Source organism: Oncorhynchus nerka, linkage group LG10 (genome assembly GCF_034236695.1).
Source record: "Oncorhynchus nerka isolate Pitt River linkage group LG10, Oner_Uvic_2.0, whole genome shotgun sequence".
Taxonomy (NCBI): Eukaryota; Metazoa; Chordata; class Actinopteri; order Salmoniformes; family Salmonidae; genus Oncorhynchus; species Oncorhynchus nerka.
In genome coordinates this window covers 58,026,148-58,053,489 of record NC_088405.1, presented here as the reverse complement: position 1 = coordinate 58,053,489, position 27,342 = coordinate 58,026,148, and the positions used below count along the sequence as shown (strand labels likewise).

Genomic DNA, 27,342 nt, shown 5'->3' with positions numbered 1-27,342 from the left:
TCACGGAAAATGTATGGGAGTAAAAATTACATATTTCTTTAGGAATGCAGTGGAGTAAAAGTCAAAGTTGTAACAAATATAAATAATAAAGTAAAGTACAGATACAAAATATTACTTAAGTAGTACTTTAAAGTATTTTTACTTAAGTACCTTACACCATAGGTTACGGCGAGGGAAGTAGCTAGATTGCTAACTAGGTAGGACACGGTACACAATGTCTTTCGCCCTCCGCCTGGTGAGCACTGCTTTCCCGCAGTTCTGTTAACATTACAGCGAGGGAGGTAGCTAGGTAGCCAACCCAACTTGCGTGGTACTACCCTCACCGTATTAGCTTCGTTATTGCTATTTTATTGTGTTACTATTTTTTTAAACTCTGCATTGTTGTTGAGAAAGGGCTTGTAAGTAAGCATTTCACAGTTAGGCCTACACCTGTTGTATTCTGGGCATGTAACAAATAAAATTGGTAACTGCGGGAAAGCAGTGACACTGTGTACCGGTTTCCTAGCAAGCCAGCAGCTTCAATGGCAGTGGTCACGACATGCAGTGACCAGGGCCGGTGTTACGGGCCGACCTTAGGGGACATGGCCCTAGAGCTTGACATGGGAGTGAAAATAGATTCCATGCAAATTTTTACACGCAGGAATCAGAAATAACTTCCTCTGTTAGCTGCTCGTCTGTCTGTCCACCGCTCTGTAATGGGAGTAGCCATACGTTCACGAGACAGTTGCCTGCCCTGTACACACAGCTGATAACAACCACATTACGAGATTTTGGCAATGAAGGCAGCCCTTCTAAATACCCAGAGTCAGATGAACTCTATTCCTCTCTTGAAAGCATCATCATTTAGTGACATACATTATGTTGGCATCTGAGGTAAAGTAGTGGTCATGGCATCTGAGTTAAAGTTGTGGTCATGGCATCTGAGGTAAAGTAGTGGTCATGGCATCTGAGATAAAGTAGTGGTCATGGCATCTGAGATAAAGTGGTGGTCATGGCATCTGAGGTAAAGTAGTGGTCATGGCATCTGAGGTAAAGTAGTGGTCATGGCATCTGAGATAAAGTGGTGGTCATGGCATCTGAGGTAAAGTAGTGGTCATGGCATCTGAGGTAAAGTAGTGGTCATGGCATCTGAGATAAAGTGGTGGTCTGGCATCTGAGGTAAAGTAGTGGTCAAGGCATCTGAGGTAAAGTAGTGGTCATGGCATCTGAGGTAAAGTAGTGGTCATGGCTACAACTGGAGCGAGGCGCGAGCCGACAGAAGAGTAATTTCATTTTTTAAATATTTTTTTATTAAGTAAACTATATATACTTTTCCCCCCGTCCCTAGCAAACACACCTGCTTTTATACTAATTGCATTTTTAATTGAAGATCATGATTAGTTGATTATTGGAGTCAGGAGTGTTAGCTGGGGCTAGGGCAAAAAGTGTGACACCAATCAGGCCCCCGAGGACTGGAGTTGCTCAGGCCTGCTCTAGAACTGGACTCCCATTCCTACCGGAATCCCGTAGGACCCGCAAGAATCCTGTTCCCGTGTCAACCTCTAGCCCACCCTACCATTCCTCTTTGCTCGTCCGAATAACATATTTAAATATTGATAATTTCTTTGACCAAGTCACACACTGACAGAAAGATGCATCAATCTCAGATAAAGCATCTGAGCGAGCGAAACAGCGCCCCTCTGTCTCAGTATGTGTAGCCCATGTATCTGATGCTGTCTGGACAAAAAGAGTAGGGCATGTCACAATAATTTTGACCAGACAGCATCAGATACCTTGGTTACATAAAGTAAGACAGAGAGGCACTGTTTCGCTCGCTTGGATGCTTTATCAAATCAAATTTGATTTGTCACGTGCTCCAAATACAACAGGTGTAGACCTTACCGTGAAATGCTTACTTACAAGCACTTAACCAACAATGCAATTCAAAAAAATATAATATAAATATATAAAATATATATATACAGGGGGTACCGGTACCGAGTCAATGTACGGGGGTACAGGTTAGTCGCGTTATTTTATACATGTAGGTAGGAGTAAAGTGACTGTGCATAGATAATAACCAGCAGCAGTGTAAAAATAAAGTGGTGAGAGGGGCGTGTCAATGTAAATAGTCCGGTGTCCATTTGATTAGTTGTTCAGCATTCTTATGGCTTGGGGGTAGAAGCTGTTAAGGAGCCTTTTTGTCCTAGACTTGTCGCTCTGGTACTGCTTTCCATGCGGTAGCAGAGAGAACAATCCATGACTTGATTGACTGGAGTCTTTGAAAATTGTTTGGGCCTTCCTCTGACATCGCCTAGTATATAGTACCTGGGATGTCAGGAAGCTTGGCCCCAGTGATGTACTAGGCGGTACGCACTACCCTCTGTAGCGCCTTACGGTTAGATGCCGAGCAGTTGCCATACCAGGCGGTGATGCAACCAGTCTTCTGAGATGGATGTGTCTTTCTGTCTGCGCTTTCTGTCAAATAAATTATCGATATTGAAATATTTGATTCAGACGGGCTAAGAGGTATGGTAGGGCGGGCTAGAGGTTGACACAGGAACAGGACTTTCTCCGGTGCTATAGTTTCAGTCACTTGCGAATTGAAGGGAAGTTGGCGGGAGCACAATGCACTGTTAGGATGTTAGGATGTCAGGATGTTAGGATGTCAGGATGTTAGGATGTCAGGATGTTAGGATGCTAGGATGCTAGGATGTTAGGATGTCAGGATGTTAGGATGTTAGGATGTCAGGATGTTAGGATGTTAGGATGCTAGGATGCTAGGATGTTAGGATGTCAGGATGTTAGGATGTTAGGATGCTAGGATGTTAGGATGTCAGGATGTTAGGATGTCAGGATGTTAGGATGTTAGGATGTCAGGATGTCAGGATGTCAGGATGTCAGGATGTTAAGATGCTAGGATGTTAGGATGTTAGGATGTCAGGATGTCAAGATGCTAGGATGTTAGGATGTCAGGATGTTAGGATGCTAGGATGTCAGGATGTCAGGATGTTAGGATGTTAGGGTGTTAGGATGTTAGGGTGTTAGGATGTTAGGGTGTTAGGGTGTTAGGATGTTAGGGTGTTAGGGTGTTAGGATGCTGGAATTATTTTGGATGAAAGTGTGAAGGTAACCCTCTTTTTGAAGTGATATGTTTGACAATCAGGTGAAAACATCTTGACTGGTTGTATTCATGCCCCAGTAGCCCTTTCCTACAGTCAAATGACCTAGTGGGTGAGATGGGTGGGATGTTAATGGGTGGGATGTTAATGGGTGGGATGTTAATATTCATTCATATTCATTCATATTTTTCCTAATTAATAAACTTGTCTTTTTTTTACGTCAAAAATCCAATGTTTCTATTTCCAACAGTTTTGTTATATTTCAGTCTTCATAAACAATCATAAACAATGATGTTTATTAAGTGTAATATTGCATTGCAAACTCAAAATGCAATACATTTCAACTCTATATCTGACATGGTACAGGTGTCATCTTTTATTTAAGCGCATAACCATGTGTGTGAGGTGTATACTTTTGTTTCAAAGTAGATTTGTTGAAGACTACCAAGAAACACTCTGTGTGACCCTGATTTAGCCCACTGCAATAAAAGGTTAAAAGACAATACGTGTTTACAGTTCAATTATACATCTTTACAATAAAATCAATCAAATAAAAACACAATCAAATGCCAGTCCAACTGATTCATTTTGGCACCAGTCCTGGAAGTGGCGCATAGTCGGCACGGCATGTAGCAGCCGCGGTCCGCAGATAGACCCTACACATTTTGGCACCAGTCCTGGAAGTGGCGCTTAGTCGGCGCGGCATGTAGTAGCCGCGGTCCGCAGATAGACCCTACACATTTTGGCACCAGTCCTGGAAGTGGCGCTTAGTCGGCGCGGCATGTAGTAGCCGCGGTCCGCAGATAGACCCTACACATTTTGGCACCAGTCCTGGAAGTGGCGCTTAGTCGGCACGGCATGTAGTAGCCGCGGACCGCAGATAGACCCTACACATTTTGGCACCAGTCCTGGAAGTGGCGCTTAGTCGGCGCGGCATGTAGCAGCTGCGGTCCGCAGATAGACCCTACACATTTTGGCTTCAGAATCACAGAACTAATCGCAGGCTTTTGCCCGTGCTATTTTGTATAGTGGAGGGGTGAAATAATTGTTTTTACTCAATATGTTTTTTATGTATGTTGGAAACTATTTTATAAAAGCAATAAGGTCCTCGAACCCAGGAATTATTGAGAATAACACCCCCCTAAGGGCCGTTTCCCTGGTCCTTGGCTTCACCTCGGGAGCTATTCACACAATAATTCCTGGGTTCTTAAGCCTTATTGCCTAATTAAGCAGAAGTCCGGGAGTTTGGCTGGAGTAGTGACTGTTAACTCTACATTACATGAGATGTCTCAGAAATTAGTTTATTTATGAGCTGAAATGCCATGGGAAAAAAATCTGCAAAAATGTGAGAGGGGTTTAAGTGATACTGTATATCGGTCTGGGATGTCTTTCTGCTCCATGTTATTCTTTGTGTGTATGTTTCCTTGTTTTCATTTCCAATTTCAGAATGTTTTCCTAGCGCTCTCGCCCCTCTCTGTTAACAAAGGGCAGTCCTTGACAACCAAGGCTATTTAAACTGTTGGAGAATGGCAGTGTGGCTGAAAGAGTGAAATTGAAGGCTGTCACCCCAGTAGGGCGACAACACTTTATCATCGCACACATCTACAGTATGTTTCCTACACACGGAAATACTGTGGAGAAGCCTCTGTCTGATACCGTATGTTTTCATAGTACAGTACTTCAACTACAACGTACACTGAGTACACCAAAAATTAGGAACGCCTTCCTAATATTGAGTTGCACCCCCCGTTCTAGCTCCAAGGCCACGACTCCACACGTTATTGGTGCACGGGCCAGCTGTTTGTTCACTCGCACCCGCCCACAATTGCTAATAACCCATACGCAACTGCCCGACCATACACTGAGTGTGCAAAACATTGTACACATTGTACACCCGCCCCTTCCTTTGCCCTCAGAACAGCCCCAATTCATCAGGGCATGGACACTACAAGGTCTTCGACAGCGTTCCACAGGGATGCTCGCTCATGTGGACTCCAATGCATCCCACAGTTGTGTCAAGATGTCTGGATGCCCTTTGGGTGGTGGACCATTCGTGATTTAACACTGGAAAATGTTGAGCGTGAAAAACCCAGCAGCGTTGCCGTTCTTGACACAAACCGGTGCGCCTGGCACCTACTACCATACCCTGTTCAAAGGCACTTATATATTTGTTCTTGCCCATTCACCCTCTGAATCGCACACGTCTCAATTGTCTCATCTACACTGATTGAAGTGGATTTAACAAGTGACATTAATAAGGGATCATAACTTTCACCTGGATTCACCTGGTCAGTCTACTCTATGCCATGGAAACAGCAGGTGTTCTTAATGTTTTGTGTACTCAGGGTACTTGTATGGGCCATTATACAAGGACATCTGTATTGTATAATGGCACACAATGATGGTGACAGTGCACAGGTAATGAGTCTTTGGGTCACACAACACAACATTGACATGCTAATATATTGCCTATATTTCATAAACTGAAATGCCCTGCGTCACAGAGACATAGAAAAGGTCTTGTTGGTACATGTCAGAGACACCAAGGAAAGTGCCTACTCCAGTACAGGGGGGAGATGAATAATGAGGATGGGAGACGGCGACAGAAACAAATTGGCCACTGAGGGAGCTGAAGGTCAGAGGACCCCGAGTCTTTACTCAGCCCCTCCGCCTGGGGGTAGTAGTGTTGTAGACTGGGACCTCCATGCTCTCCATCCGTGGTCTCCTGTGTCTCCCATGTAATTACATCACACAAGCATACTGTTGAAACTTTCCAATTAGCCAAATGTCATGAGTCATGAATGAGCTGTTCTAGCTCCAAGGCTATGGCTCCATGGAATCATATTTCAAAGGTTTTGTCCGCAGGTAAGTGGTGCGCTGCTCAGCTGTTTGTTCACCAGCACCCGCCCACAATTGCTAATAACCCATCCGCAACTGCCCGACTATACGCTGACTGTACAAAACATTAATAACACCGTCCTAATATTGAGTTGCACACCCGATCTCAGAACAGACTCTAATAGGTGTTGAAAGCGTTCCACAGGGATGCTGGCCCATGTGGACTTCAATGCTTCCCACAGTTGTGTCAAGTTGGCTGAATGTCCCTTTGGGTGGTGGACCATTCTTGAAATATATGGGAAACTGTTGAGCGTGAAAAACCCAGCAGTGTTGCCGTTCTTGACACAAACCGGTGTGCCTGGCACCTACTACCATACCCTGTTCAAAGGCACTTACATATTTAGTCTTGCCCATTCACCCTCTGAATGGCACACATACACAATCCATGTCTCAATTGTCTCAAGGCTTAAAAATCCTTCTCTAACCTGCCTCCTCCCCTTCATCTACACTGATGGAAGTGGCTGTAACAAGTCACATCAATAAGGGATCGTAGCTTTCACCTGGATTCACCTGGTCATTCTATGTCATGGAAAAAGAAGGTGTTCGTCATGTTTTGTACACTCATTGTATGTGATAAAGTGATAAAGATTTCCTTTGCCAAATTTCCAAATGACATCAGTTTGACCGGATGCAAATAAATAAAATCTGTGAAAATGACCTGATATGATTTCAGTTTGGCTGATGTGGTTGAAATACTAGCAGCTTTCATGATGCTGATAAAGATAGCACCTCAACAGATGATATCTAACTGCACATTCGCATTCTCTCAAGATGCTGAAAGTCATAAGTCCTATTTCTCCACTCCTGTACCTGAGTAAAAATGTAGCATATATCATTTGGTGTATCATTTTACTGCATGAAAATTAATTAATTCTGCAAGAGTTAATATTAAGGGTTAATATTAAGAAGTTCTAGACCTAGTCTATAGTGTCCAGATTTCTGTTTTCGTTGAACCCATCTGAACAGTAGGCTACAGTTCCCTTGACATGCCATAGGCCTATTTGAAGTCCCCGTCTTGTGACTGTGGAATTTGTATAGCGCCTCACAATCATCACACATAACATAGCCTGCTATCATCCACTTTTACAACTTCACCAAATCTTTCTCAAACATGACTTTTCTGTCCGTTCTCTTTATTTCCAACTCTCCAATTCACAGCTTTTCTTTTATTGAATTAAATTCCAATATTGTCTTTTTTGCCGCCGTGGATCGACGTGAACTTTTTCTACCCGATCGACAAAGAAAATAAAGAAAAACCCTGAGTAGGTGTTCTAAAACGCTCGACTGGTAGTGTATAACACGATTAAATAAAACTCCTCCCTCTTTCCTGCAATTTTCCTTATCTTTGGTTATGTTACCCTGGCCATTGCTTCCTCTGCCTCTTTTCCAGTTGAAAGTTTTGGTACATTCATTCCAGCAACATAGCACTCTGCATCACAGTGCTGGTTTACCTCTGAAGCTAAGCATAGTTGGTAATGGTGGGTCCCTGGATGCGAGACAAGATATAGCTGGAAGTAGTGAAAATAAGCATGTGAAAAATAAACATATGGGCAAGAAATGTCACATGGGGATTTTTTTCAATAAGGAAAACCACTTGAAAAATGTACATGTGAAACTTCACACATATCTAAAAACCACGTCTGACTCGTGAAACTTGCAACAACAAAACCAATTTGAAAACCACGTTTTTTTATGTTTTTTTTTCACGTTTTCTTTTATAAGTGATACATTATTCCTTCCGTATCTGTCATCAGAGTTGTGTTGCTCTCTGATTGGCCAGTAAGAACAGCCAAGCTTAGCCCAGGGAGATGTATGTGACAGAGGCTGGAGCCAACAGTGGTTTGAACATTTGCAGTACTAATGTGATCTCATACAGCAGTTGTTTCATTAGGTGTAGTGAGTACAGTATATGAAGAATGGAGATGAAAGGCATGGATTCCCCAGGAAAAGCCACCATAACTCTTTAAATCAATACAATTGCATTTCTGTATGGTCTGAATGGACGAAATGTCTGAAATGTAATCATCACTGAATTTACATGCATTTACAAAAGTCCATAAAGACGACGGAAAATAACTAGAAAAAAGGAGAGAATCATCATCGTCATCCTCACCATCTGTCGTTGTATCCTGATATCCCCAAATTGCCAATGCTAGAGCTGCGTTATGGCTGATCAGCCTCTGGAGCGTTCAACCTGTATTGTCTTGGTAAATGGATGACTGACATTTCCTCCAGTAAGTAAATGTGTTCTGGTGCAGGAACAGGGAGGGGAGACTGAAGGGATAGATGCATCAAAAAGTTGTCATCATTCTTTTATTTTCCCATTAGCTCTGACTAAGACTGATTTAACACGGAGACGCTTGAGAGAGGGAGACCGAGTATCGTTCTTCATGTGCACCTCGTCTCTGATTCTGTTAAGTGTGTATTCTGCTAACGTGCTACTTATGAGTGCATGCACATAATGCCCTAATGGGGGAAATCAGTTAACATTTCTCACATGAGGAGAATGCTTTGCACCATCCACTCACATGCACAGCACAGAGACTCATGGTTGATTCCACATACACCTTTTATTTGCATCGTAGGGTTGAAAAATGAACGGCCACACTGTACGTGCCTGAGTATTTCTGGGGGCAGACCGGATCTGGCAGGTACAGAGTCTTTACAGGTGAAGCCAATACAAAGAACAACCAGAAAAGAACAAAGAAGTGAATCAAAACACTGCATTGTGAAGCTAGCAACCAGCTGCCCTCCGTGACTGGTTACAGCGTTGAGGATATGCTGATTAAGCGAGGGGCTCACTATTCCTCACTAACCCTGATGAGTGTCACCAGTGTGTTGCCAGGGTCGTAGATAGGGGCCACATTATACCGCACCGGTAGGATTAAAACAGACGGCCATCATATCTATGATGGGTGTATTATTCAAATCTAATTGCATATAGTTGTTAATCATGTTTACCAGTCACTGACAGCTATGAAAACCCAGTCTGGGATTAGCTAGTCGTCTCAAGGCCAACATCTCTTTATCTTACTTTGTTCCCATGGGCAACACTGACAGAGTCCATCTGTGCACACAGCTGTCCCCACCTGACCACACACCTGAGTGGCGCTCTGTTGGCCCAACGCCTCCCTATCAACAACTAGCTGCCGCCCTTCGCCTCTGCCATTTGCATCTACGCTTTAAATGTTACACGTAGATGGTTTCACCTTTTATCGATTATTCTGAACAGTCATTCATTTTTGGAATCCAAGTACCGCTGTCTCACTGTCATGGGAATATACTGTATGGGAAACAGACTACCAAGCAGTACAATGCACACTGGCCAGATCATCCTCACAAACCACCGCAGATTTGAACAAGAAGAGAAAAAAAAAACATCATATCTTAACGTTTTCGATGTGGCCGTTTTTTTTTTTTTTTTAACATTATATCTCTCAATACATCTGTGTCTCTGAAAAGCATGTTCTGTCATATATTATCTATTAGGTTCTATTATAGACACTCCTCCGCTTCATTCTTCTTTCAGCTCAGCTGATGACTTTGTGCTTATTATCACCCAACGCTCTGTGCAAAGTAAACAATACAGTAGTTTCATCAAAATAAAATAATTATTTCAAGCATTTATGAAAAAACGAATGTGGCACCACAAGTCCATCAACTCACAATGTAAAATTACAAGTAAAAGAGACAACTTCAATGTCAGATTTTGGCTTGCATAGCGAAGCAAAACAAGAGAAAAACTGAAAATACAAAACCTATTTACAAAGAAATGCAAGTCCTTTCACTTTCATGAGTCAATAGCTTAACTGTTGTGATTTTACTTCATTAATGTAGAGTGACTTACTGTACATCTTGTGACATGAAACAGGAGGGGCAAGTGACATACAGAATATTATATTGGAAGGAAGGATGAAAGTAACACTGCAAAAAGAACACTGTGAGACGTGTCTGTGTGTCTGTACATCACATTTACAGCTCTGCGTTTCCCTCACACTCTTTCCACTTCCTGACATTTCTCCATCCTCCGTCCTGTAGCATTTGGAGAGAGGAAATCTCATTGCACTTATAGACAGGCAGCACTGGAGGGTCCGACTCATCACAAAGACTCTGCAAGAGGAAGACACAGAGATCCGAAATCAAAGTGTCAATCTCAGGTGATCATTTATCACAAATTTCTCACTTAATGTGGCACCACAAGTCCATCAACTCACAATGTAAAATTACAAGTAAAAGAGACAACTTCAACTTTTACTTTCATGAGTCAATAGCTTTAACTGTAGTGATTTTACTTAATTAATGTAGAGTCATTTCCTGTACATCTTGTGACATGAAACAGGAGGGGCAAGTGACATACAGAATATTATATTGGAATGAAGGATGAAAGTAACACTGTAAAAAGAACACTGTGAGACGTGTCTGTGTGTCTGTACATCACATTAAACAGCTCTGCGTTTCCCTCGCTCTCTTAAACAAATTGCCGCTGTGGACATATTAGTCAGGAGAAGCTAGATACGTACATCGTTCTCCGTAGTTCTGCTCGGTGCTGTTGGGAGGCGGGTGGCCATTGTGGCTGTTGTGTGGGTGGTCAATGCCAGCCCCAGCCCTGTGGCGGGCCCTGCCCAGGGTGCCCATGTTGGCGGGTGTGCCGCTCCAGGAGGCCATGTGCTGCCGCTCCAGCGTGGAGACCATACACTCCTCAGGGGGGTCCGAGCCTCCGGCCGCCCATGAACCATGCAGCCTGGCCCCCACACTGTTGACCTGCTCTGGGGCAGGAGAGGCTGCTGAGGAGAGAGGATGACAAGAGGCTCAGATTAACACTGCCATTAACCTTCGGGGTAATACACAGACTTTGTAATCAAGGATGGACCAGTGGGTCATATCATAGGGATCAGTATGGCTAATAAGGTCGTTAACAACCACAGTCAACAAAGAAGCTCCTATCCCCCCCCCCCCCCCCCCCCCCCCCACACACACCCCACACCCCACGTCCTACCATCTGTGGGGGTGTCTCTCCGTCTGGGCAGCGTCCCAACAGTTTCTGCCCGGGGTTTGCGTCCAGTGTGCGTGGCCTTCTGGTGACCGAGGCTCTGTGTGCCCAGAGCACTGCTCTCTGTGGAGCCTGAGCTACCTGGCCGACCCCGCTGGGAGTACCCTTTACCTACATGGGGTGAAGGAGAGAGCACAGGGACACAGGCACAGGGATTTAGAGAGATGCACAACATCGCTAATCAGTTTAGATTTGCAATCAATGACTTATCACAGCTTTTGCACTGATAAGCTCTATATTAGAAATTATGCAGTGAAAGTACTAAAATGAACACGAGTATGAAAAAATACTACTTTGTAAATCAAATTAACTGAGGACAGGAAGAGAGGAGATGCTTCTATACCTACATTGCTTGCTGTTTGGCATTTTAGGCTGAGTTTCTGTATAGCACTTTGTGACATCAGCTGATGTAAGAGGGGGGACATCGCTGCAATAAACTTTCCTAGATAAGATTGTTGGTGTGGGCAGTACGGATAAACTACTCTCACATCTTGACAATTCAAGCTAAAGGATAAGACGTGGTTGTAATTACTGGCTCCCATCCTAAATGCATTGGCCTTTTCAATCTGTGTGTGTTGGCCCGGTCTCTGGGGGAGAGGAGACAGAGGAGAGACCTTTGTAGAGATAAGCTGATCTAGCATAGCCTTCTCCCCACAGAGGTAACACAGCACCAACTTGATCACAGAAACAGCACATACTGTATATCAGCAGAGAGTCCCCTGTGTCTCAGCTAGCATGCCTTAATGTTCCATCATCTCCCAGAAAACTGACTAGGACTGAACCGTGGTCTCACTCTCCTTCACCACACAGACTAGGGGTCGACAAAATAACATCAATCTTGCCCTCTGGATCTGAAGTCGCCTCACCTTGTCCCTTCTCCCAAACTCATTCACTTTGTTTTTATAACATCAGAGAGACTGAAAGAAGAAGTGTTTAGACAATATGGTCATACCCTTGAAATGGCAGTGAGAGTTTGAAGCAAAAAGCCCAAATGAGATGTCACAGAGAAAAGACAGCTTCCATCTGAAATCAAATAACTAACTAGTTGTAATGTTTCTGTCCTTCCATGGGGATGGATTTCTCTCATGTGTGAGCACCAGATTGCACAAAATTGTTCCTTTCTTTCCCTTTCATAGAATGTTTTTTTTTTCAAATTAATGAGTCTGAATATCACATTATGAAACCATCAGTCTTGAGTATGACACGGTATGGTTGAGAAAATTGGATATCAAAAAGCTGTCAGTCAAAACTGCATAATGTGCAGTCAAAACGGCAAAGCATTTACTCTCCATAAGTGGGTTACTGAATAAAACCATTGCTATTGCCAATTTACTCACTGCTCCCAAATCTTTGACTTCCTGCTCAATGTAAAGATGAACTGACTGCACATGAACAAATCTCATGTATATATTTTTGTTGTTGAAATGTTTGGACGCGTGTTAAGTTTCACATATACATTTTTCATAGGGTTTTCCCTCGTGAAGAAAATAAATTCCCAACATGTAACAAGTTTTTTTTCTCCACACTTCCAGCCACATCTGGTCTCCCATCTAGGGACTGACCAATACCAACGCTGCTTAGCTTCAGAAGCAAACCAGCAGTGGGATGCAGAGTGATATGCTGCTGGAAAGAATGTACCAAAACTTTCACCTGGAAAAAAGGCAGAGAAAGCAAAGGCCAGGGTAACATAACCAAAGATAGGGAAAATTGCACAAAAGAGGGAAGCGTTTTATTTAATTGCGTTATCATAACAAATGTTTCAGTGTTTTTTTGTTTTCTGCATCCAATTACAATTCATTTGTTTTTGCATTTAAAAAATATTTGCTTGCAATATTTTGTTTTGCTATTAATAATTTGTGGTTCATGTTTTGATTTAAATATCATTATTTTTGTTTGCAATACTCAGAATTTTGTTCTCGACTTCAGATGTTTTGCTTGATATTGATGCCACAAAAGTAATTCACTCCCTAGAGGATTGCACCATATAATAACACCATTACTCTAAGGAGTTTAAGTTTAAGGAGTTTAAGCATATATACCCAAATCTAACTGCCTGTAGCTCAGGCCCTGAAGCAAGGATATGCATATTCTTGATACCATTTGAAAGGAAACACTTTGAAGTTTGTGGAAATGTGAAAGGAATGTAGGAGAATATAAAATATTAGATCTGGTAAAAGATAATACAAAGAAAAAACAAACGTTTTTTTTGTACCATCATCTTTGAAATGCAAGAGAAAGGCCATAATGTATTATTCCAGCCCAGGTGCAATTTAGATTGTGGCCACTAGATGGCAGAAGTGGAAGTGCACAGTTTTAGACTGATCCAATGAACCATTGCATTTCTGTTTAACCTTTTGCGTGTGGGGGGGGGGGGGGCAGTATTTTCGTTTTTGGCTAATAAACATACCCATTTGAAACTGTTTCTCAGCCCCAGAAACTAGAATATGCATATAATTCTCAGATTAGGATAGAAAACACTCTAAAGTTTCCAAAACTCAAAAAATATTGTCTGTGAGTATAACAGAACTGATATTGCAGGCGAAAACCCGAAGAAAATCCAATCAGGAATTGCCTCTTATTTTGAAACCTCTCTGTTCCTATGCATACCTATCCTCCATTTAAAGGGATATCAACCAGATTCCTTTTTCTATGGCTTCCTAAGTTGTCAACAGTCTTTAGACATAGTTTCAGGCTTTTATTTTGAAAAATGATCACATTGCGTAAATGGATAGGTGGGGGCTCTCAGAGTGAGTTTTGCGCTACAGAGTAAAGCGGCCATTGTTTCTCCCGGTGTTATTGACAAACCTACACACCCGGTACATATATTATCTAATATTTATTTTAAAAACAACCTGAGGATTGATTATAAAAAACGTTTGACATGTTTCTGTGGACATTATGGATATTATTTGGAATATACGTCTGCGTTGTCGTGACCGCTCTTTCCTGTGGATTTCTGAACATAACGCGACAAACAAACGGAGGTATTTTGGGTATAAAAATCATCTTTATGGAACAAAAGGAACATTTGTTGTGTAACTGGGAGTCTCGTGAGTGAAAACATCCGAAGATCATCAAAGGTAAACGATTAATTTGATTGCTATTCCGATTTTCGTGACCTAGCTACTTAATGCTTAGTGTACATAATGTTTTGTTTTGCTATCGATAAATTTACACAAACGCTTGGATTGCGTTCGCTGTAAAGCATCATTTCAAAATCTGAGATGACAGGTGGATTAAGAAAAGGCTAAGCTGTGTTTTGCAATATTGCACTTGTGATTTCATGAATATGAATATTTTTTAATAATATTATTTGACTGTGGCGCTATGCTATTCAGCGGTTGCTGACGAAAAATGATTGAGTAGCGTCAAGAAGTTAAAATGTTGTATCAGGACTGCCCAAATGTGCCTAATTTGTTTATTATTAACGTTCATGTTCAAAACTGTGCACTCTCCTCAAACAATAGCATGTATTCTTTCACTGTAATAGCTACTGTAAATTGGACAGTGCAGTTAGATGAACAAGAATTTAAGCTTTCTGCCAATATCAGATATGTCTATGCCCTGGGAAATGTTCTTGTTATTTACAAATGCGGGACAAGCGCAGAATAGTGGACAGACTATATATATATATATATATATAACAATTGGGGGGGGGCAGGTTAATTGATCAAGTTCAAATGGTGACATAGCAATCCTTAGTTGATACATCCATATACTTAGAAAATTAATGATATGCTCCAATTGATTCTTGAAGAATATAATGTATAAATGCCTCATGAGCTTAGTTCATCTGTCATACCCCATCAGAACCCAAAATATAAGCTTGATTTGCTCTGTTTGTAAACTCCTTAAGGATCGGTGGGTCCCCTGCGGGACAAATGCGATTGTTCTGCGAATGTCCCACAAAATCGTTCTCTGGTCCCACATTTGTGCTTTTTAGATGTGGTCACCCTAATTCCACGTGTGGAAACAATGCTGCTGTAACATTTTAGCACCATCTTTTCACATGAGGAGAATAACATTCTTTCAACCACACATGTGAATCTGCAATTCCACATGTGAAAGCAAGATTCTCACAGTTGGGAGTTATCTTTTACATGTGAAACAGCTAATAAAATGTTCACATGTGAACTTGCAATTCCGCATGTGAAATTGAGATTTTCATGTGGAGTTTTCTTACAAATTTGAATTTCACTTTCAAATGTGGAATTGCAAGTTGGAAAAAAAGTATAAAAAACAATTACATTTAAAAATCTAATTTGCAGTTCCATATTTGAAACATTTCAGATGGAAAAATCTCATTTTCACATGTGGAATTGCAAATTCACATGTGAAAAACAATAAAATGTGGAAGTTTTTCACATATGAACCTGCAAATTAGATTTCACATGTGATTGATTTTCATATATGAACTTGAAATTCCATACGTGATAGTATTCTCCTCACATGTGAAAAGGTGGTATTAATATGGTTTCACAGGTGAAATTTAAGCTCAACATGTGAAAAGAGATATTTCAAATGTGAAACTGCAAATTTAACATGATCCGTGTGTGTTTGAAGGGCATAATCCGTGTGTGTTTGTGTGTGCGTGTGCGTGCATTGTGTGTCTCACCTGAGCCCTCCAGGTTGTCCATGCTGAGTCCAGCAGTGTAGTCAAAGCCACAGAGCTGACGTGACACTCCGTAGCCTTCATCCTCCTCTTCTTCCTCACACTGGAGGTTGGTCCCCAGGTCAGACCCCAGCGTGCTAGACACATAGCCCATCGGAGGGACAGGGGCCTTGGGCGGGTGTGGGCTGCCCTTCATTTGCCTGTATAGAACATGAGGGAACATGTTATGTCACTGAGACAGGAAACTGAGCAGTAGATAAAGACACTAACAGACAGGACGTAAAGGCTAAAACACAAATCCCTGAACAACCAAATGCCAGAGTGCAGTACTAGGGCCTCGTTCAGCATTGGTGAGTGTTTGTGTGGGAGATTGAATTCATTATTTTCGCTTCACAACTATGTGCACATCCCTTCCGCGACACTCGTGCTAGCACTAACACAATGGACTGGTAATTGTCTGGGTGAAGGGAGAAGAATAGCAGGGTTGGGCAGGGCTGTCAGTAACGTGTCTGTTTTCTCCCCCCACCACTGTCCCCTCCGATGCCTTGCCCCATGCCTCGTCCCACTATGGAGGAGACGCATATGTAATTAGCAGCTCTTCTTCTTGTTGTCAGAGCAGCACGCTAGGCCAAAACCCATCATTACCCCTCAACACGCGTTCCTACCGTCATGACCCGTTTCCCAATGCCTGTTACACGTTAGAGGTGTAATCAATGAAGGGATGTTTTTATCGCTCACATGAAACATGAAACCAGGGGTTAGGATGACATGCCTAAATACCACACCGATATAAAACACTCAACAAGACTATTGGCTATTGATATGCAAAATACCTAGCTCAGTTCTAGAGAACGACAGCTCATTCATTCACAGTGCAAAGCAGAAATTGCCAGGTGAATGTCTCATGATTGAAATATCATAGGCAATTTAGACAAATTTAACAAGTACCGGTGGCAATTCAAAAGCACACAAAGTACAGTACTTATCTGTTCATTTCACAGTGGAAAGTGGATACATAATGCATCCAAAACATGTAGCAAGGGCAATTGTTGTATCATATCATGTGCCTGACTCCACAGAGGCTTTGAGAAGAAACTACATAGAAAGTAAAGAGTTATTGTCCAAAGGAAGGAAGAAATCCATTGACAGATCCACAGTAATTTCTCTCCTCCTCACCATGTCTGTTTGGCCACTTCATACTGGTAGGCTCTGGTCAGCTCATCCAGGTGGGCCTGCAGCATGGACTGCATCTCCTCGTGGTGGGTGGAGCTTAGGGAGGAGGATGACGGTTGGCTGTAGGTAGCTGCTGCCGGGGAAGAGGCCACTCCCCTGAGGGGCGGGGTGGGCACTCGCTCCTCCTCTAGATCGTCGTCCAATCCCTGGTGAAGGTAAGTCTGGACAGGAAGGGGCGGGGCCCAGCTGTCACTGTCATACCTACAATATGTAGGGAACGAGAATGTCAGTAATTCAGGCTAAAATCTAAAACCTTATACTGTGGATGTGTGTGTTTATGGCTATGTTTATACAGGCAGCCCAAAGTCTTTTTTTTTTTACCACTAATTGGTCTTCGGACCAATCAGATCAGCTCTGAAAAAGATCTGATGTGATTTGTCAAAAGACCAATTAGTGGACATTGGGCTGCCTGTATAAACACAGCCTATGGTGCTTAGAAATCTATGTAAGTGTGTTACTGCTAGTGCACAGTGACTTGCTCTCAGTGTTATACACTGGTGACGAGACAAAGCCTAGCCAACAGACAAATACTATTCTTTTTCTACTGGTTTGTATTTTGCCAGACCGTTAAACACACTGTTATCTGATGTTCTATCTCTCAGCAGAGGGAGAGAGGGAATTACACAGATTGGCTGCGGTTTGTAATTACAAAGTGACTGGCAGGAATGGGGTGCTGAGATCAAATGAAAAGATCTAACCACATGCTGTTTTGTTATAAGTGGTGGTGAACCAGCCAAAGCTTCTTGAAACTGTCTGCAAGATATGTATGCAAATGTGCACACCCCAAGGTTTTAGGCAGAAATGCACTGAGTGTACAAAACATTAGGAACATGACCTGATGAATTCAGGTGAAAGCTATGATCCCTTATTGATGTCACCAGTTGAATCCACTTTAGTCAGTGTAGATGAAGAGGAGGGGACGGTATCAACGTCCTCAGATTCCCAAGGAAACTATTATAATATAATAATTTTTGAAATCTTACATTTGTCCTTGCACAGCAACAGTCCTACAGTAACTGCATTATATTACCCCCAATATCTAGGGCAAGGTTCTTCCATTGTCCTCTTTCCAAAACATGCCTGTGACAAAAACAGTGTCTTTTTCTTACAATAACAAGCCGAGTAATGAAGATGGCTGTTTCCTCAGTATGACAAGTGCAGACACCAGGAGCTCAATCAGCACTGGAGTACCCTGTAACAGCCTGCTGCTCATTTGTGCTTAGCCCTCTCGTTTAGCGCGCGCGCACGCACACGCACACACACACACACACACACACACACACACACACACACACACACACACACACACACACACACACACACACACACACACACACACCTAGAGATAGAGGAGAGCTCCAGGAGAGACAGAGAGCCATGCTGGTTACAGCCAATTAGGAGAGGGTTTTCTTTCCTCTCCATGGCTCACTGACAGACCTTAGATCCCCAAAAGACAAGAAAGGCTACATGTGCTCCTTGCTATTATTTCACTTCCTGTGATAGTATGATAGAATGTTTATAGGTACATGTATCAAAATACTATTTAGGGTATTCTAATGACTTTCAAAGACATTTGTTTTTTAAACACAATAGTTATATATAGTAATAGAAATATACAGTAGTAATATTGGAATGGATTTGGAAATACACTTGGAATGTATTGGCACGTAGTATTACACAGTGTATTTCCAATACACATATATATTTGTTTGGTATTTGAAATAACAGTATTTAGTATTTAGTATTTAGAAATACTGTAAGTAAAATTATTTGAAATAAAAGTAGATGTTTTGGGACACATTATTTGACCAAAATACATAGAAAACAAGTACTTCAATAACAAAGAATCAAAACATGTATTTGTACCCAGGTCTGGTATGTCTACATGTGTGTGGAGAGAGAAAACATATTATCTTACCCTCCTCCATGGTTCTCTAGGGGGTAGTGGTCAACCTCGGTGCCTGGCAGAGGGTGCATGGGTGGGGGAGGCAGGGGCATGTTGACCCAACAGGACCCATTGGATTTGGAGGTCTTCGACCCACCCTTCGACTTCTTTTTCTTGCCGCCCTTTCCCCCTGAGTGGAGAGAGAGAAAGAGACTTGGCCCTAAACAGAGAGTACACAGTGGCAAAATACCTGACCACTGTGACTGACCCAAACTTAAAGGAAAGCTTTGACTATGTACAGACTCAGTGAGCATAGCCTTGCTATTGAGAAAGGCCACCGTAAGTAGACCTGACTCTCAAGAGAAGACAGACCATGTGCACCCTGCCCACAAAAAGAGGTGGAACTGCACTGAGCTGCACTTCCTAACCTCCTGCCAAATGTATGACAATATTAGAGACACATATTTCCCTCAGATTACACAGATCCACAAAGAATTCGAAAACAAACCCAATTTTGATAAACTGCCACATCTATTGGGTGAAATACCACAGTCTGCCATCACAGCAGCAAGACTTGTAACTTGGTACCACAAGAAAAGGGCAACTAGTGAAAACAAATACCGTTGTAAATACAACCCATATTTATGTTTATTTATTTTCCCTTTTGTACTTTCACTATTTGCACATCGTTACAACACTGTATATATACATAACATGAAATGTCTTTATTCTTTTGGAACTTCTGCGAGTGTAATGTGACTGTTCATTTTTATTGTTTATTTCAATTTAGTTTATTATCTACTTCCCTTGCTTTGGCAATGTTAACATATGTTTCCCATGCCAAAAAAGCCCTTGAATTGAACTGAATTGAGAGAGGGAAGGGAAGTCAGAGATAGAGAGTTGATCTTATCAGCCCGGTCTTTGCCTCACAATGTAGAGATATCCCTACAGCCCCCAAGCTGTGGGTTTTAATGAGCTGATACTATTTCCCACCCCATGTGGTTCAAACACACACACACACACACACACACACACACACACACACACACACACACACTGCTGCTTGGAAAGCTATTTTATCATCACCTGGGCTTTCTCCCTCTCTTTCTCCCCCACCTGGCTCTCATTATTTCTCTCTTCGTGTGCTGACAGAGCACTAAGACTTTTCCTCTATGTTGACATATTGTGACCTTGGGACTATAAGGTTCTATCTGCACAAAGCATAGTTCTGAGATATTGAGCATAAGACTTTTCACATCGCAGATCTCAGAACTGTTTTGAATTGTTCTTTCATAACCCATTAAGGTTCTCACCTTAAAGATACCTGAAGTGCAGAGTATCAAAATGCTGAGACATTTGTAAATCAATTTTTTAGGGGCGTGCAATCACAGATAGAACCTTATGGCTCTGAAATGTCAATCTGGGTTCAACCATAAGGTTCTGTCTGACACTTCTGAACTAGACGTGTTCAGTTAAGAAAACTGTAGCTATTTGAATGCATCAATGATAGACTGAAACTATTTTATCAAGATAGAGTCAGAACACATCTTCAACTATATTAAGAAATGCATTATGATCAGACAAATTCAATGATGTAACAACATCATTTACCGTTTTTTTTTGCTTGAGTGCCATTATTGATGTCTAGACTAGCCTAAACCATATTTAGTGAGATATAAAACAATCCATTTGAACTTGGCATTATAAGGTTCTAACTTCACAGTCCCAAGGTCTCGATTTCTTAAAGAAGCACTGAGACCTGGGGCCCGGAGCTGCAGGCTGGCTCCCTCACTCTTTCCATTCCCTCTCTTCCTCTTCATCTCTGTTCCTTATCTCTCTCGGTGAACCAGCCCTCAGGTGAGCATACAGCCCAAAGCATGCAGGAGAATGGCCGGCCACCTGACCAACAGACAGACAGACTGAGACTCTCCCTACAATACGGCTCTGCTCGGTAAAGCCAAGCTAATTGAATATCCATGGGTCAAAACACAAAGGAATCCCTGCCTCTGCTAATCAAATTAATCCAAAGAAATGTGCCTTCATTTTCTGACATTTCTGGGGTAGAAAAACTCCCGAGGCTGAGGAGTAAAAATCGACATGAAGAGAGGAGCGATTAACCACTGTATCCTCAGGGTCCATTTACAATGAAAATGTAAATATAACATCCCCCTCTCTCTGCTGCCCCCTTTCTCCCTCCATCTCTAACTTGTTGTTTGTGCTCTCCCTGTCTGCTCTCTCTACTCAACATTCAACTCTCGGCTCTCTTTTCTAATCAATCCTCAGAAAATACATATCTTCCTCTATTGTTTCCAGGGCTGGCGTAACACCGTTTCTCTGGACCACCCCCGCAAGGTAGGAGTCGCCCCACCCCAAATAAAAAATTGCATGCATCAGCCAGACAGCTCCTCACAAAGTATAGGCTACCAATCACTGTCCATGGTGCTGAAATTGTGATACGTCTATGCGGCTGCCTATCGAATCGATGATAGGCTTTCTGTGGTGCCAGGGCATGTAGCCTATAGCGTTGCTTTAGCTAATGGACAAATGTTTATTGGTAGAACAATTTGGATGTAATTTTCTCATGCTAAACCTAACATTTCACAAAGCTACAGTATACACATTCTAAGTGTCATTAGGCTGCCATTTAGACTCCTGGCTGGTGGCAATAATGTAATTACTTGTTCAGTAATTAAAGTTGGAAATTCAAACATTGCAGATTGTAAAATGTATTGAGGAAAATAAGAACAATCCGAAATGTCTTTTTGATACTGTCGCAAAGCTAACTAAAAAGCAGCATTCCCCAAGTGAGGATGGCTTTCACTTCAGCAGTAATAAATTAATGAACTTCTTTGAGGAAAAGATCATGATTATTAGAAAGCAAAGTACGGACTCCTCTTTAAATCTGCGTATTCCTTCAAAGCTCAGTTGTCCTGAGTCTGCACAACTCTGCCAGGACCTAGGATCAAGAGAGACACAAGTGTTTTAGTACTATACCTCTTGACACAATGATGAAAATAATCATGGCCCCTAAACCTTCAAGCTGCATACTGGACCCTATTCCAACTAAACTTCTGAAAGAGCTGTTTCCTGTGCTTGGCCCTCCTATGTTGAACATAATAAACGGCTCTCGATCCACCGGATGTGTACCAAACTCACTAAAAGTGGCAGTAATAAAGTCTCTCTTGAAAAAGCCAAACCTTGACCCAGAAAATATAAAAAACTATCAGCCTATTGTGACGACCCTCCCACTCTTGTCTGCCGTATTCTGTCTTTGTTCTTGTTTCCTTATTAGGATGCCGGTGGGCGGAGTTGGGAGGGTCGTCAGCTACATGGGAAACACCTGGGCCAGGTGTCTCCCAGGATAAATAGACCTCTTCCACATTCATGGAGGAGACTCTCTCCATGCAGACACCTTTATAGATGTGGTTGTTTTTCTTGGTGGTTTTTTTGGTTGTTTGCTTTGGAACCTTTCAACACCCTGCATTATCACATTCATGCAAAACACTCACTTACACTACTGACTACTGATTACAGACACCATTGTAATTTATACTTAGTTACTTATGTAATAAATATATATTTTATTACTCCTTATCTCCACGTTGTCTCCCTTTTGTTACGGGCTTTGAGCCGGTTCGTGACAAGTGGGGGCTCATCCGGGATATTTGAACTATTGGTTTGGGAGACCGTGAAGGTACGTGTTTGGTTTGCATATTTTGTTTGAGTTTGATAGGCCATTATTGGTTGCCTTTGTTGTTTGGTTTGTGTGCTGTGTTGGAGAGACTATAATGGTTAGTTTCCAGGCCCTGCCTAGCCTGAACTCTTGTTCTACTTTCTGTTGGGACGTCAGTCTGAGGTGAGTAATCTGCTGTGTACCTCGGTGGGAGATTTGGGTAGGGTAGTGGAACTTGCTACCCGGAGCTATAGCCTTTTTCCCCTGATAGGTTTAGCGACGTGTTTCATTTTTTGGAATATGTTGGGCATGGTTAATGTTTGTTATTTTTGTGTGGTGTCTGTGGACTGAGCAGTTGTCTCTGGGGCACATCCGTGGCTTGGTGGAATTTGCCAGCATGCTGGGGAGTTCTATTTCCTTGCCAGCGGGCTACAGTGCGTAAATTCCCACCGCAAATCTGCACGAAGACTAGGGTTGAGTTATTGTAGGTTTTGGGGAAGCTCCGTATCATCTCTCTTCTGTGGTGCTCAGGGTGATTGTCAATTCTCGGGTTGTGGTCTGGTGTGCTCAGCAGAAGGGAAGAGCGAGATTTTTTTTTGTGTGATTATGGCGTCTTATGTAGATAAATTCATTCGCTCTCCATCAGAGGAATTGTTAGATTTAGGTACTAAAGAACAGCTGTTAAAGGTCGAGGAACACTACGAGGTTGAGATTAGTGATAAACGTCTAAAGAATTCTATTAGGTTGATATTGAAGGCCAATCTGATGGAGAGTGGTATTCTTGAAGTTACCACTGGGCCAGCCTCTGCTGAGGATTTGTCGTCTCCCCATAACGTTACAATGGCCATTCCATCGGTTAGTCCTAGTAGCCTTCTTTTTGAACAGCAGAAAGAACTGCTTTTGTTACAGCTGGAGCATGATCGTGAGAAGCTAGAGCATGATCGTGAGAAGCTAGAGCATGATCGTGTAAAATATGAAAAGGAATTTGCATTTAAACAAGATATGGAGCGTGCTAAAATCAAGTTGCAACAAGAACGTATAGATTTGGTTAGGGAAGGAAAGATCTTAGGGGAGAGTTTGTTTTGGGAAGGTGACCCAGATTTACCTAGGGGTAGTTCCGCTTTTGGTCGTGCCCCAGAGACATTTGATATTGTTGGGAACTTACGGTTATTGCCTCGGTTTAATGAAAGGGACCCCGAGACATTCTTTTCGTTGTTTGAGCGGGTTGCTGACGCTAGGAGTTGGCCTGATTCTGACCGCACTTTAATGTTGCAGTGTGTGCTGACTGGTAAAGCGCAGGAAGCATATTCAGCTCTTAGTGTACACGACAGTGCCAGTTATGATAAAGTTAAAACGGCTGTGTTACAGATTTATGAATTGGTCCCTGAGGCTTACCGCCAACGATTTAGAACTTTAAAAAGGGATGATAACCAGACTCATGTTGAGTTTGCGCGACAGTTATCTTTACAGTTTAATCGCTGGTGTTCCGCCTCTGCAGTTGTGACGTTCCAAGGGCTGTGTGATCTGATTATGTTAGAGCAATTTAAGGACACAATTCCTGATCGTATTGCCACGTATATTAATGAACAGAAAGTAAAGAATGTTGCTGAAGCTGCGGTTTTGGTGGACGAGTATGTGTTGACTCACAAAAGTGTCTTTGCAGAGCTCACTTACACTACTGACTACTGATTACAGACACCATTGTAATTTATACTTAGTTACTTATTTAATAAATATATATTTTATTACTCCTTATCTCCACGTTGTCTCCCTTTTGTTACGGGCTTTGAGCCGGTTCGTGACACTATATAGAATCTTCCATTCCTCTCAATTTTTTTGGTAAAAACTGCCTTCCTGAAGACAAACAATGTATATGAAATGCTTCAGTCTGGTTTTAGACCCCATCATAGCACTGAGACTGCACTTGTGAAGGTGGTAAATTACCTTTCAATGGCATCAGACCGAGGCTCTGCATCTGTCCTCGTGCTCCTAGACCTTAGTGCTGCTTTTGATACCATCGATCACCACATTCTTTTGGAGAGATTGGAAACCCAAATTGGTCTACACGGACAAGTTCTGGCCTGGTTTAGATCTTATCTGTCGGAAAGATATCAGTTTGTCTCTGTGAATGGTTTGTCCTCTGACAAATCAACTGTAAATTTCAGTGTTCCTCAAGGTTCCGTTTTAGGATCACTATTGTTTTCACTATATATTTTACCTCTTGGGGATGTCATTCGAAAACATAATGTTAACTTTCACTGCTATGCGGATGACACACAGCTGAACATTTCAATGAAACATGGTGAAGCTGTCACGTCCTGACCTTAGTTTATTTTTTATGTCTCTGTTTTAGTGTGGTCAGGGCATGAGTTGGGGTGGGCATTCTATGTTTTGTAGTCTAGGTTTGGATTTCTGTGTTTGGCCTGGTATGGTTCCCAATCAGAGGCAGCTGGCAATCGTTGTCTCTGATTGAGAACCATACTTAGGCAGCCTGTTTTCCCACTATGGGTGTGGTTAGTTGTTTTCTGTCTCTCTGTCTGCACCAGACAGAACTGTTTCGTGTTGGTCTATTTTTGTTATTTTGAGTTATAATAAATATGAACATGGACACTTACCACGCTGCATATTGGTCCGATCCTTCCTACTCCTCCTCAGATGAAAAGGACAGCCGTTACAGAACTACCCACCACAACCGGACCAAGCAGCTTGGTAACCAGGAGCAGAGGGTTTTGGACTCCTGGACATGGGAGGAGATTTTGGACGGTAAGGGACCCTGGGCACAGGCTGGGGAATATTGCCGCCCCCGGGAAGAGCTGGAGACAGCTAAAGCTGAGCGTCGGCGATATGAGGAGTTAGCACGGCAGCGCAACAGGGACGAGAGGCAGCCCCAAATATTTCTTGGGGGGGCACACGGGGAGTATTGCTAAGTGTTGCTTACCGTGGAGAGAGGTTGACCGGGCAGGCACCGTGTTATGTCGTGAGGTGCACGGTGTCCCCAGTGCGCAGGCATAGCCCGGTGCGCTACATCGCAGCTCCTCGTATCGGCCAGGCTAGAGTGGGCATCGAGCCAGGAGTAATGAAGCCGGCTCAGCGCATCTGGTCTCCAGTGCGTCTCCTTGGCCCGGGTTATATGGCAGCAGCCCTACGTGTCCCCAGTTCGCCAGCACAGCCCAGTGCGGTCTGTTCCACCCCGCCGCACTTGCCGGGCTACAGGGAGTATCCAGCCAGGACAGGTTGTGCTGGCTCGGTGCTCGACACCTCCAGTGAGCCTCCACGGTCCGGTCCATCCGGTGCCTCCTCCACGCACCAGGCCTCCTGTGGCAGACCCACACACCAGGCTGTCTCTCAGTCTCCTCCCTCCAGGTGATCCCTCCTGTCCAGCGCTTCCAGAGTCTCCCTCCTGTCCAGCGCTTCCAGAGTCTCCCTCCTGTCCAGCGCTTCCAGAGTCTCCCTCCTGTCCAGCGCTTCCAGAGTCTCCCTCCTGTCCAGCGCTTCCAGAGCCTCCCTCCTGTCCGGAGCCGCCCGTCAGTCGGGAGCTGCCAGAGCCGTCAGTCGCGAGCTGCCAGAGTCGCCCTTCACTCCGGCGCTGCCAGAGCCGCCGTTAGTCAGGCGCTGCCAGAGCCGCCCTTCAGTCAGGCGCTGCCAGAGTCGCCCGTCACTCCGGCGCTGCCAGAGTCGCCCGTCACTCCGGCGCTGCCAGAGTCGCCCGTCACTCCGGCGCTGCCAGAGTCGCCCGTCACTCCGGCGCTGCCAGAGTCGCCCGTCACTCCGGCGCTGCCAGAGTCGCCCTTCACTCCGGCGCTGCCAGAGTCGCCCTTCACTCCGGCGCTGCCAGAGTCGCCCTTCACTCCGGCGCTGCCAGAGTCGCCCTTCACTCCGGCGCTGCCAGAGTCGCCCTTCACTCCGGCGCTGCCAGAGTCTCCCGCCTATTCGGGGCCCGCTGCAAGGGTCCCCAGTCCGAGGTCGGCGGCGAGGGTCGGCCCTCCAAAGGCGCCACTTAAGTGGGCCAAGACTATGGTGGAGTGGAGTCCACGTCCCATGCCAGAGCTGTCACCACGGACAGATGCCCACCCAGACCCTCCCCTATGGGCTTAGGTGTTGCGGCCGGAGTCCGCATCTTTGGGGGTACTGTCACGTCCTGACCATAGTTCCTTTTTTATGTCTCTGTTTTAGTGTGGTCAGGGCACGAGTTGGGGTGGGCATTCTATGTTTTGTAGTCTAGGTTTTGTATTTCTATGTGTTTGGCCTGGTATGGTTCCCAATCAGAGGCAGCTGGCAATCGTTGTCTCTGATTGAGAACCATACTTAGGCAGTCTGTTTTCCCACTATGGGTGTGGGTAGTTGTTTTCTGTCTCTGTGTCTGCACCAGACAGAACTGTTTCGTGTTGGTCTATTTTTGTTATTTTGGTCTAAGTGTTCTGAGTTATAATAAATATGAACATGGACACTAACGACGCTTCATATTGGTCCGATCCTTCCTACTCCTCCTCAGATGAAGAGGCCCCAAAATTGCCCTCGCTAGAAGCCTGTGTTTCAGACATAAGGAAGTGGATGGCTGCAAAATTTCTACTTTTAAACTCTGACAAAACAGAGATACTTGTTCTAGGTCCCAAAGAAAAAAAGAGATCTTCTGTTGAATCTGACAATTAATCTTAATGGTTGTACAGTCGTCTCAAATAAAACTGTGAAGGACCTCGGCGTTACTCTGGACCCTGATCTCTCTTTTGACGAACATATCAAAGACCCATCTACGTAACATTGCAAGAATCAGAAACTTTCTGTCCAAAAATGATGTAGAAAAATTAATCCATGCTTTTGTTACTTCTAGGTTAGACTACTGCAATGCTCTACTTTCCGGCTACCCGGATAAAGCACGAAATAAACTTCAGT

At 43.4% G+C, this 27,342-nt stretch overlaps 1 protein-coding gene across 3 annotated transcripts in view; it reads right to left on the bottom strand.

Moving 5' to 3' along the window:
* Positions 1-10,019: 10,019 nt before the first annotated feature.
* Positions 10,020-27,342, bottom strand: part of LOC115135704 (roundabout homolog 2-like) — a 263,498-nt gene continuing 246,175 nt past the window's right edge. For 2 of the 3 annotated variants that reach the window (XM_065023620.1, XM_029670682.2), the window contains 6 exons: positions 18,813-18,969; positions 16,838-17,095; positions 15,665-15,861; positions 10,996-11,160; positions 10,520-10,783; positions 10,020-10,109 (listed from right to left, as the gene is read on the bottom strand). In XM_065023620.1, the coding sequence (XP_064879692.1) occupies positions 10,108-10,109; positions 10,520-10,783; positions 10,996-11,160; positions 15,665-15,861; positions 16,838-17,095; positions 18,813-18,969 (1,043 nt within the window). In that variant the 3' untranslated portion in view covers positions 10,020-10,107. The remainder of the gene's footprint in view (positions 10,110-10,519; positions 10,784-10,995; positions 11,161-15,664; positions 15,862-16,837; positions 17,096-18,812; positions 18,970-27,342) is intronic. The other variant, XM_065023621.1, reaches the window with a different exon arrangement.